The following is a 12,579-nucleotide window of genomic DNA, read 5'->3' as shown; positions in this document are numbered from 1 at the left end:
GCTAGAGCTGTCACGTCAGTTAGCTAAACATGGTAGTTCTTGCCTTTTCTGTTCCAGAAGGGGCACACAGCTACCCCAGATTCTTTGTAGAGGTGGGTGTGGAAAACTGAACAAAGGTTGTCATACATTTTTGTAAGACGTACTTAGTGCACCACCCATTTGTATTGTGGTAGCAGCCAGCAGCTCCAGTTATGAACCAGGAGCTTATTGTGCTGTGTATGCACTGTACCCACACACCAAGACTGCCCCTGTCCCCCAACAGTTTACAGTTGATATGCTTACAGTACATATCATTACTGTAAACTCTGCTAGTCTCCCAAGGCCCTACAATTTTCTTCACTTCCATTGCAGCAATCACTGTCCTGCAAGACTGCTTTTGCAATAGGTAACTGGTTGACCAATTCCAAGTCCTCTAGTAGGCAGAATAATCTCAGCCTCTAAAGACTTGCATGTTACAGGGAGCTGAGCACTGGGTGTCTGGGCTGATGGCCAGAAGAGCAGAAACAAAATTAACCCTTTCTCACTTAATCCAGACAAACATTTGAGAGTGCAACAGACCACATAATAGTAAAGCCTGAAATACAGGTAAGCACAGGTAAAAGAGCAACAAAAATCCTTTGACAAAAGTGTCATAAGGAGTTATTTATAGCAGTCTTCTAAGGAGCCTTATGAATTAGTACAGAGCTAATTTCATTTCAATAGCTCAGCTAATAACATTCATGGTTCGTTATAAAGGTAGAAACCCTGTATGTGAGTCAATGATTCAAACATTTACATGTGAAAATGCAACTGTAAAATTCTGTAAACAATTTATCTGAAAGAAAAAAAATCACAATTTATTTTCCTTATATAATGGAACTATAAGGATGGGAAAAAAATAATCTTTTTTTAACATCTGTCCTGACCTTTCAAATATTGTGAAAATGTTCCAGTGGTAGATCAGCTGAAGAACTTATGCATTTCCATTGTATACATGATCACTTCAGAAACACTTTTTGAATGCAATAACATGCTTGGAAACCTTCTGAACATATTGGCTTGTCCCAATGGAATGCTGCAGATCCTAATTTCCCCTTCCATCTTTAATGAAAGGCAGCTTCATTTAAAGTGCATCTTTTAAGAACTGGAGATGTATGATAAATAAAACAAATACATTTCACAATAATAGAGGGAGAGATTAATAAAAGTACTATCCTGGAAAAATCATATTAAGTTGCTGCAGCTGTTCTATTGCAGGTGAAATAGCTCAGGATGTATGAGAGGCAGAGGACCTTTTTAAAACCTCTGTACTGAGGTGAATTACATAGGAACATAGGACTAGGAGGAATCTCCTACCGTCAACCATCCAGTCCAGTTCCCTCATTTCCAGGTAATCAAAGCAAAAAATCCCCAAAATTGCTACTTGAAACCTTCACCTGCAAGTACAAGGAACAAACCCAAACATCTCATAAAGCATGCCTGCTCAGTGAGGGCAGTTTCTTTTAAAACTATCCTAAAAGGCAGTTACTAAACAAAAGACTATTACTGAACCATTTGGTGCTTCTAGATGAAGATATTCAGTACTTGGAATTAAGTACTAGAACTGAGAACTAGCGATTCAAATTAAGAAATAGCATTTTTTACGATGGTCTTCCATATTCTGTCACACATTGACACAGTACTGCAGTGAGCTGATCATTCATCTACTAGGAACAGTATTAGATCCCCGCTTGTAAACTTACTTGAGTAAGTTGTATATCTGTGATTCTCAGCATGTGGTTCGCAGATCACATGTAGTCTTACCAAAACGCTATCACGCAGAGTGCTGCCTTGCTCTTAGTGGGAAGCCAGGATTTTTTAGGTGCATCTTTTATTGAACCAACTGCATGGTTGGAATAAAGTCAGACAAGCTTTTGAATGCAAGAGATTCTTCATCAGATCTGAGGAGGAAAGCAAGCAAACGCAGCAAAAGTAAAGAGCTGAAAGTAGAACTGTGAAAATGGAGGAGGGAGGGAAATTCCCCAGGGGTAGCAGACAAATAATTAGCAGAAGCAGCTGATTACTGGCAGATCAAGTCCCATCAAAAGCAAAGGAAGTCATTAGTATTTGTTCTATGTAGGAAAAAAAATACTCAGGAATCAAGTAGATTATAGTGTCAGAAAATCAGTATCGGCATTTAGCCTGTGGTTCTTAGAGGGGAAAACCTCATCCACACCTCAGAGTGAAGTGACGTGGGTAGAGACAAGGAGGAAGTGGTCTTTGAGAATAACAACAAGGCTCCACAAGCAGTGCACGGAGACAGAAGTCTCAGAATCCATGTGCTGATTTACACACACGTGTTGTTCCTCTCTCAACTTAGCAGGGTGAAAGTGTTGTTCCACACAAGAATATACAAATAAGGGTGGGGGGATGGAAATCTCTCATTGGATCAAATGCATAGTCAGGACTCTAGCATCTCTCTCCCTTCTCTCAACCTAGTTCTACAAGAAAAAGCCTCACCCATCAGTCAAATACCTCCAGAAAACATCTTAATATATCTCAGCATCTCACTGAGATGCTATAGTGACTGGTGCTTGGTGACTTAGTGTGGATGGGTGGATTGGTTTCACAGATTTACAGGAGTTGAGGGCTGGAAGGGACCTTGTGAAATCATTGGGTCCAGCCCCCCTGCTCTGGGCAGGAAGGACTGATGGGGTCAAATAACCCCAGCAAGGTGTGCATCCAGCAGACTGAACTCTTTCTCTCTCTCATCTCACAGGCTTAGAGGGCCTATAACCACCTTAACTAAAGCCTTCTATTTCCTCTTATTGTGTGCAATCTCTTTCCACACCTTGTCACAATCTTTGCCTGTCCCTTCCAGATCAGTTTTTATATTATCATCCCATCGTTGTATTGGATTTGGTGAACATCCAGGTTAAATCCAAGGTCCCTTCCGGCCTTACAATCTATTCATAAATAACTACAAGGCATGCTAAGTGGCAAGGCAGATAATGGGAACAGTGTGCCAACTGAAAGATATAGAAGGCACTGGAAAGGAGCCTGGTATAGATCATATAGAAAGCTGGGGAAAAAACAACAGAAAAAAGCAATGTTGCCAGGCTTTGTTTTGTATGACGAACTATAGCAAAGGAGAAGAAAAAAGGAGTAGGGGGAAGAAACTCCACCAAAGCCACTCTAGGACCCCTCTAGAAATATGTCTATCTGGATATATATTAGGAAAATGATTCCACACACCACACACACACACTGCACCCTCAGTACCAAGAAGGCTGAGCAACCATTGCAGTGCACTGCATTATCTATCTGTGCATCTCTGAAATGCATCCTGTTCATTTGTATTAAGTGCTGATTTTTTTCCCTTAAATTCTACAGGAGAAACACAAAGTCAGCAATCAAATCAAAAAGTATCTGCAACCAACTTAAGGATGAGGTAGCAAACTTAATGAGAGATAAGGCCATCTGCATATACTTTAAACAGGACTGACAGCAGTTAAAAAAAAAAAAAAGAAGTGTCCCTAGAAATGGCAGTTTTCACTATTTTATTTCCAAGTATTTTGCCAAGAAATTTTGCAGTTAAACCAAAAAAAAACAAAACAGAAGTGAATATGGAACTATTACAACTAGAAAACAGTTGTTTGAACCCTTTGTATGTCAATAATACAAATCAATAATAAATATAAAATGAACGCATGGCCAATTAGAATTTAAAAAATTGAAGTTTGTCCTCAAGCTGTCCAATACAATGTGTTGATTAAAAAAAAGGACAGACTTGTCCAGTGAAGGAGAAGCTAGCTGCAACTTTGCCAAAGGTTTATTACACAGTGGTCAAAGAAATAAAATAAAGACTTGTTTGGAACAGCAACATTTCCCATTCTCTTAACTGGTCACCAATCAGGAAGCAATTCAGAAACAATTCTCAGTTGAAGGAAAGGATGCTACTCATTCACAGTTTTGCTTTCACGGAGCTATGATAATGCTGTATTTTGATATGATATGGGGAGGAGGGAGTAGGAGAAACATGAATAGAAAAACTGAATAGGAATAAACTCAGTAACTAGAAAATGTATCTAAAATTTCACAAGCTTGTAGAATACTTGCAGCATCATATAGATTCGTGTAAAAAAAGTAAAAGCATTTCAATTGTTTTATGAATATGAACAATGCAATTGTTCCCAGTCATTTAGAGAATGCTCTAATATTTTATAAAAATTGGGCAATAAAAGAAAAACAACTGAGAAGTCAATAGCCTTCAGTACAATAAATAATGAAAAATGGAGTTTATTGTGGTCTGGGTTGCCCTTTCGCATTAGTTCCATATCTGTTTGGAACATTTGTAAAACCAGTCCGGAATCCTTGAGCTGCTCCCATTCCTGGTACTCCAAATCCTGGATTGAACATATGGCTGTATGGTCCAGATCCATGATTGAAGCCTAATCCATAGGGCCTTGTCTGAGTGTTCAGAAGAATAACGGGATTCATATTTTTGCCTGGTGTGTTAAAAGAAAACTCTGGAGGCGGGCTGCTAGGTTTAGCTGGTGTTGATGTAACAGGGCTCAAATTATCAGCAGCCTTTAAAGGTGGCATTGGAATAATATGATGATCTGAAAGGCTCAATATATTGTTTGCAAGAGGCCCAGATGATAAAGTTGGTCTGATCCAATCATCTTTGAAAATCTGAACAGTCAAAGTAGACACAAGGGTATACAGCCGATTAGTCACATGAGCAAGAACCATTTGTTCGTTGGCATCTCTCCGAATGCGCACGTGTACTGATCCAGCCTAGAAAGTAAAAAAAAATAGTCTGTGAAGAGTCCTTCAGGTAATGAATCTAATTTTCTTTCAGTATTTTAACTATAAGTGGAGTTAAATGTCTTACTGTGCACAATCTAAGGCAGTAGTTCTCAAACTTTTTAGACTGAAGGCAACCCTTGGAAAGTGCCAGCTCTTAGATTACATTCATTTCTTGAGTGCAGCAAAACAGTAGAGCAACTCAAACACCACAATAACTCAGAATGTTTTTGAAACTCTGGATTCCTTTTTGAAATCTCTCAGTTTGTCTTGTGAATCATGCGTAGGTGTCTGCAAACCAAACTGTGATAATGTTGCAAATTACCCTTAAAAGGGTCTCAGCATCCTGGCTGAGAATCAGTGGAATAAGGCCTACTCATCAGCTCTACTCCTTACTCATCAGAGTAAATCGAACCACGTGAAGTGACTTCACTATCAAGAGACATTTTTGTAAAGGGAAATTCTTAAGAACATTAGTCAATTAGCTGCTAATATAATTTATGGTGGGCAGCAATGCGGGCAGCAACTGTAAAAATCATATGAGCAAGCATAGAGAGGAGGAAAAAAAGCACACACTGACTCAAAGCACTGAGCAAACAAAACATACCACAGAGCCATTGCTGAATGCTATCAAGAACAGCTGTAATTGACAAGCTTCAATCAGGTGCCCCCTCGTAGGAAGAGTGGCGGTAGGAAGAGCAACACCGCCACTGGTAGAATAGTCAGAGCTCCATGCCTAAAGTGCACAGGCTATTGGTTGTAATCTGACTGTCCACACCTTAATATCACCAATCTGCAACATTAGTTAGTTGCAGGAGTGGTATGTGAAAGTAAATTTCTGTTCCTTCTGTGCCTTTAAAATGCAAAGGAGATAAAGAAGTTGGCTTAGAAGGGGGTGTTGACAGCTGTTTTCATTTTGATGGCAAAACACAGATTTTTATTTTATTTTATTTTACAAATCTTATGTTTTATAAAGCAATCTAGTTTCTACAGCAGGATATAATGGGCAACCTTTAAACCTACAAATGCTTTGTAAACAGTTGTGGAGAACCAATGATGTCCAGGGATGTTGTTTGAGTCATCCAGCATTTCAGATAACATAATGGGTAACTCAAGGTCCCCCTTTTCTTTACAGCCAATTGGAGTAAATTAACTTTGGCCAAAGAAAGGATCCCTCAGGAGATGACATACCGGAAGAATACAAGGGGGAAAAGGTTTAAAAATACTTACTCCCCTGGTTATTACTATGCGTCTGATCCCCTAAACTTTGGCCTCTAAGTGTATTTTTATATATCCATTTTATGTCACAGAAAAAGACAGCTGATAGAAATCATTAATAAATTCTGTACTTTGCACTTATGAAGTCTGAAGGTCACTGCTTCCATTTAGGAAGTTAGTGCTGACAATCAGGAGAACAATTGTACTTATTGCTTCAGGATTGCTATAAAATGCATGGTCCAGCTGAAGAGACCATGGTTTCCTTTTCATTTCTTGAAGCTGAGTTTTTCTTTGTTTTCTCAGAAAAGAGTCACATCCCCATATAAGACAGCCTTCAGGAGATTCCCTTAATTTTAGTTCAGGACTTCAACACTTCTGATATTTGGTAGAAATGTTTTAAGGATCCAAAATAGTTGCCATAAATATTATGGTACAGTACTAAGATAATTCATCTCTAATATACTGCAAAACCAGAAAGTTGGAATCACTGTTTAGTCATGGAAGAAAACCACATTTTTAAGGGAAAAAGCATTATAAGAACCAACAAGTGATCTATCCTAGAGTAAGAAGTCTGGTTGAAAAACATGCAAAATAACTACTGCTGTTCTCTCTCAGATGTCAAGTGCCTCTACAACCATGACACACAGACCTGTGGCATAACACCTCTGTATGCACAACCAAAAACTGCATCCTGTTTAAGATGGGGGTGGAGGTAAAGATCTTAAGTTTCGGAAACATGCCCCAATGAAAAAAAGTCCACTCATTTTATTTTATAACAAAGGGAAAAGCAGTATTTTATGGCACCTGAATTCCTACATTCCATGTAAAATACAGAAGAGATCACATTTATTTGCTCATATTTAACTAAAGAATTAAAAATAGTGGCTGACATTCCCTTTTTACGAGTAAAAGGCAACATACCAAAGTACCAAAGCCCAATGTCCAGAAATGTTCATTTCGAACCTCCAGAACACCATCCAAAGTAGAAACCTAATTGAAGACATAAACCAATGGTAAAATTAATCATTAAATAGGACAACTGCATTATTAAACAGGATTAATTGCTTTCAATCTTTCAGAAATGTGTATTCAATAAGGTAGTGGGCCTGTTGAGCACACCTTTTTAATATTCTTGACCTTCCCCTTGACTAAATTTTCTGAAGGGGTTTTACTACAGATCATCTAACCAGCTCAATATAGTTATATCTAATGTATTTAGGCCATGAGTGAGTGAATAAAGTAATTAGATTTGTACAGCAAATTTTTTTTAGTAGTCAAAGCTCTCTGTTGTAAGCATTTAGATGAAATGCTGTCATTTTATCAAAAAGAAATGTAAAAACTCTAGAACTCTTGGTTCAGAAATGATACCTTTTATTAGACCAACTAAGAAATCACAAAAAACTATCATTTTATCAACTATTTCCTGCATTATAAATAAAACTCCCTTCCTTAGCCTTCCTTTAAAAAGCCCTCTTCAAACCCTACCAACAATAATTCAAAATTGCTAGAAGGCACATTTTAAGATGCACAGCAAGCTCAGTTAGCATCCATGAAATTGCCCAATGTATGCACTGGTCAGCTAATTCTTTAAGCTCAGTGGCTGAGCAACTTCCCTTGTTTGCTGCTGCAGCTTTTACACACACATCAGGTAAGTGCCTTGGGTTACTCCATGTGTCTGCTGGCACTCTGAATAACAATACAAGTCACAATGAGATGCCTAAAGCCAGGCTGTGCTGAACACACCCCATTAAGGAATAAGGTAATGGCTTTAATGAGATACAAGAAACTAAGCAAATGAGCCATTAAACGTAAAATCATTTAATCAATGCCTTCAATATAGAAATCAACAGGATTTGGCAAGCAGTTTCGCACGTTTCACCCACAAATACCTTAAGTGGTTCACACTGTTTATAGATTGGTACAGATCATTTTCTAAGACTTACAAGCCACTACAGGCATCAAAATGATATTTAGGGTTGCAAGTTTCATATTTCTCATATATAGCAAAAGCAAACAAAAATTTCTTTGGTAATCACAATTTATTTTTATGTGCCCTTTGTGCACACTCAGCCTTTGTACTGAAGTTCTTAGCTGTGCACCTTCTTTAATGTGATACATGCTTAACTTACCTCTCTAAGAAGTTTATCTAGCTGACCAATCACATGAGGTGGGGTAGTCTGAAAAACGTCAAAAGAAAGTTACAAGAAAGAAGCAGATGTTTCATTGGCTTTATCTTTAAAATTCCTAACTTTATCATCTGCCTTTTTGTTGTCTTTATAGCCAACAAAAATATTAAATATAGTGCTGGATATTTTAATATCCATGTATGTATAGTAAACTGCAATGATTCCATGATATATAGGTGTTTTGAATTGGAAATTCCTTTGGAGTCTAACCACAGGTGATTTCTCTCTGAACCTTTTTCATTTAAACACTTAATCACCTTAAACACAGAAACTTGCAAATGTAAAAGTCAAACATACATTTAAAAATGTAAAATTAACACTTTTTGTGGCATTGTCTCACCTGAAGCAATACTTTTCCACTGTACACACTCATAGGATACATGGTGCCAAAGGTCATCAAAGCAATAGCTACTGCAGAGGCTGTATCTACAGCAAAATAATTGCTGGAAAAAAAAAGAAACTTTGAGTCTTGTTTCTGTTTCTTAAGCTATCTGCAAGGTTTTCTTTTAAATGGCTACTGCTGTACAACGGGGTAGAGAAACTAGGCAAATGTGTGCATCTGAAACACACACCTCTACAAACCAAACTTATCCAAAAGCTACAGAAGCAAAATTAAGCTTACAACTCCAATGGCCGATGCTTTTAAATCTAAAAGATTTCCCTGAATTAGAAGCCAAAATATTTAAAATATTTAATGTAAACAATGATCATACGTACTTAATTTCAATTAACATATACGTGATGCAAAGAGCTAAAGCCCCAGCAAGATCAATCAATACAAAAGGATTCATTCGTGGAAGGAAGATGCTGCTCAACCCTGGAATGATTCCGCAGAGACTGCAATAAAACAGAGAAAAATGACTGTCAGGTAACTATTTATCATAGGTGCTGGAAAACAATAATTAAGAAAAAGTTACACCCAACTATTTCACCAGTCAATAACACATCCACTTTGGGGCTTGTACAAACTTAGTGATGTAACTGACTGGTTTCAGCATTTTCATTCCTGTTGGAAGCTAAAATAATCTTTTTTGTAGACCACAAAGATTACTCATGTCTAAATCTCACCCATCTGAAATCAAGTGCTTTGTGCATCCAACTTGCAAAGCTTTTGCACTTAATACTAATACTCAAAACAAGAGTTAAAAAAGTTTCTAGTCTTACAAGGAAAAACTGAAGACAATATTCAATATAGTACACTAAAATAACTGATCAGAAAATGCTTTTCTATATTTAAACTGCAACCCTGCATTGCACCTTTTCTGTTAAAAAAATCTATGCATGTGAGTCTTAAGCTTTGTGTGTTTTTCCCAAAAAAAATTAGCAGCCACCCCATAAAAAACCCTTACTGCTCTTCTCTGCACTCTACTACCTGTAATGTTTTTTAGATGCAACTACCAATCTCCAGGAACTAGTCTAGAGATGCTCTGTTAATGCCTTAAGTCCTTTGCAACACTAGGGGCCGACTTCTCTTTATGATTACAACACTCCTTCTTCAGTAGCACCTTGTAGCTCATTGTTCATCCCACACCTGAAATGCCCTAGGGAACAGAAGGGTTTTGTAGTGTGTCTAAGATGTTACACAACATGGTTTAGCAGTTTGTATTACCTTATTTTCATATTACCGCAATTACTGAATAGAAGACATTATTACAAGACGACCCCCCCCAATAAGTAGATTCGCTATTTGGAAAATTTATAAATTTGTTATAATTTCCAGGTATGGAATCTAATTATTGGAGGTTTGCCTTGAGTTTGTCCCCCTCCCACTGCTACAGCAGGGATATAGATCAGTGGGGAGGGGAGGTCAGTTAGCCCTGCTGCTCTCTGTTTCCCCCAATTTTTTCCTCTGGCAGACTCTTCCTCCTCTCCTTGCTGTCAGACCCTGTTCTCCCTGAGCACATAAATGAGGAGAAAACTTGAAAACAATAACTCTGAAATTAAACACAGCTGTAGGAATGTGCATGTTATACCCATGCACTCAGTTCATCCAGAATTGATGCATGTTTTTTTAAACTGCAGCAAGTTTTAGCACAGGTACTCCATAAATACACTTTGAGTACCATTTTTATACCTACTTATATGTTGTACAAACTATGAATTATATTAGTTCAAAGCCAAAAGCTTGCAATTTACCACATAGTTCCTTGGGCTGGGCCCCACCAGAGTCAACAGCATTTCAAGCCACGGTGACCCCACAGCTCAACATTGCTCAGGATGTGCATTCTCCAGATACACCCCACAAAAGATCCATGTGTTAATTAAACACCACTGACAACTGGAACTCGGTGTTCTTCTCATGAGTCCTGAGAGACGCCAAAAATGTATATGCAAATGGTTGAGGCGCAGGGCAACCTCACTTGGCTTCACCTCATGGAGGGCAGGGCCACACTAATCATATGCCCCAGGTTGAAAGGCAACAGAGGGATGCTGGGTGAACTGTTTTGGGAGGATGTCAGGGCTGGCTCTGGCCCTCCTGGTGCCCTGTAGTACCTCCAAGCCTGGTACCACTTCCCTGTGGAGGGAATATCTGCCCGTTTCCTCAAGGGACAAAAAAAGGTTCCTATCGGAATGTTTCTCCAGTGTGGGCCATGTATTTTATAGTCATGCTCAGTGTTGGCTACATTTAATCAACTTCACAGTTGGTTTCCATTGCTGAACACGTGCTGCTTTTGCCAACAGTTTAATGACAGACAATGTATTTAGTGAGATTTCCTTATATGTGATTTTAAGACAAGGGGCTTTTTCCCCCCATGCTGACTGGGGGGGGAAGGAAGGGGGAGAGGACACCTCATCTTGTATTCTAGTAAATATGGCACTGTATTTACTTGCATCTAAGACCACCCTGGTTTTATACAAATTTATAATGTTTCCGTATACAGAATCTAATTACTGGGGGGTTACCCCCCCCCCGACTTATGTGTTAGTGCCCCCAGAGGGGCCAAATTATCTGAAATAATTAAATATAAATTTGGTAGAATGCAACAGTGACTAATATATTTTAAGTAGTAGGTACTATGAAAGAGACTGTGAATCCTCACCTTCTACTAAGATCTGCAACATGCTCCTGAAGCCAACTTGTACTAGCAGCTGCACAAAAACAAATTACAAATTTTAATTAAAACTCAACTTAAATATACACTTAACTTACATACACTTTAAAGAAAGGGCATGTAATCTATGAATGAATGACCTCATCTCAACATATACCCCAGAGATCAAAGGGATTAATTTGTTGCTTGAGAAAAAGAGAACTTTTATCTTTTCTGAGCTATGGTTGGGTAAAAACTTGTCATATATTACGCATGCAAATGGATTACTGTATTTACCTGAATCCAAGACAACTCCAAATTTAAAACGAGCCTCCAATAATTAGATTCTATACATGGAAAATTACAGAAACACATTTATAGTTTTCCACATATGGAATCTAGCTATCTTAAAATTTACTCTCCACACCCAACCGCTGAGGCATAGAAGCAGCAGCAGGGAGTGAGGTGACAGAATAGACTTCTGTCCCTCACCTCCCTGCCTGTCCCCCCGCATCCTTTACCTGCCCCTCTGCCTACCCCTGATGTCCCCTACCACGTCCCCCTCTTGTGCCCCTGTGCCTGTGTCCCCAGTGCTTGCCCCCTGCCTGTGCCTGACCCTGCTCCCCACCCGTCCCTACCCCTTTGCTCCCCTCCACCACTGCTTAATTTCTGTGGCAGGTTTGCTTTGGTTCTGGCACAGTCAGCGGCCCTGGCCACAGTTCAGCTCAGCCAGGCAGAAGCAGTGACAGCAGCTCCAGGCCTGGTCAGGATCGGGGCCAGAGCCAAAGCAAAAGGTAAGCAGTAGAGGCGGGGGGGGGGGGGGGTAGGCTGCAGAAGTCTCCCTTCAAGCTCCCCCACAAGTGACATACTGCAGGTCTTCCTTGTACACCCCCACCATGCAGTCTTTCCCAGCCTCCCCCAACTGTGAGTCCTCTCCCCTGCCATGAGCCTGAGGCAGGCAGCAGCTCATTTCCGGCTTTGGCCCAGAACTGAAACAGAAGCTGGACTGCTGCATGCCCCAGGTGGGTACTCACATCCAAAACAAAACTGGTTTTTGCCCCCATGCTGGCTGGGGGGGGCGGGCAGGGGATGACAACCTTGTACTGGATTTGAGTAAATACAGTAAGTTCAAGTGAAACTGCAAAGCCCCTGAGCTAAAAAAAATACTGCCTTTGGTAATGCATGTAAAAAGGAATTATACTAATGGTATTCACTGGGCGATCTATGCAAGATGCTTACTGTGGAGCTGACTACTTAGCTCCACAGTAAAACAGCACTTCGTGTATAGACAGTGACATTAAGCCGGAGTAAACTCATTAATTCTGCTGTAGGATAGTACTGTCAGACACAAGCACAGATTTATCTTTTCTTAAAAT

The 12,579-nt window shown here is 39.4% G+C and overlaps 1 protein-coding gene across 4 annotated transcripts in view; it reads right to left on the bottom strand.

Annotated features, from left to right (window-relative positions):
* Positions 1-3,501: 3,501 nt before the first annotated feature.
* The window catches only part of SLC30A6 (solute carrier family 30 member 6), a 38,541-nt gene continuing 29,463 nt past the window's right edge, over positions 3,502-12,579 (bottom strand). For all 4 annotated transcript variants that reach the window (XM_006270017.4, XM_059716194.1, XM_059716202.1 and 1 more), the window contains 6 exons: positions 11,213-11,261; positions 8,889-9,008; positions 8,512-8,614; positions 8,115-8,162; positions 6,907-6,975; positions 3,502-4,758 (listed from right to left, as the gene is read on the bottom strand). In XM_006270017.4, coding sequence (XP_006270079.1) covers positions 4,258-4,758; positions 6,907-6,975; positions 8,115-8,162; positions 8,512-8,614; positions 8,889-9,008; positions 11,213-11,261 — 890 coding nt within the window. In that variant the 3' untranslated portion in view covers positions 3,502-4,257. The remainder of the gene's footprint in view (positions 4,759-6,906; positions 6,976-8,114; positions 8,163-8,511; positions 8,615-8,888; positions 9,009-11,212; positions 11,262-12,579) is intronic.

The sequence above is a fragment of the Alligator mississippiensis genome, chromosome 1 (assembly GCF_030867095.1).
Source record: "Alligator mississippiensis isolate rAllMis1 chromosome 1, rAllMis1, whole genome shotgun sequence".
NCBI lineage: Eukaryota > Metazoa > Chordata > Crocodylia > Alligatoridae > Alligator > Alligator mississippiensis.
The sequence above is the reverse complement of the archived record's forward strand: the minus strand, read 5'-3'. Positions and strand labels throughout refer to the sequence as shown.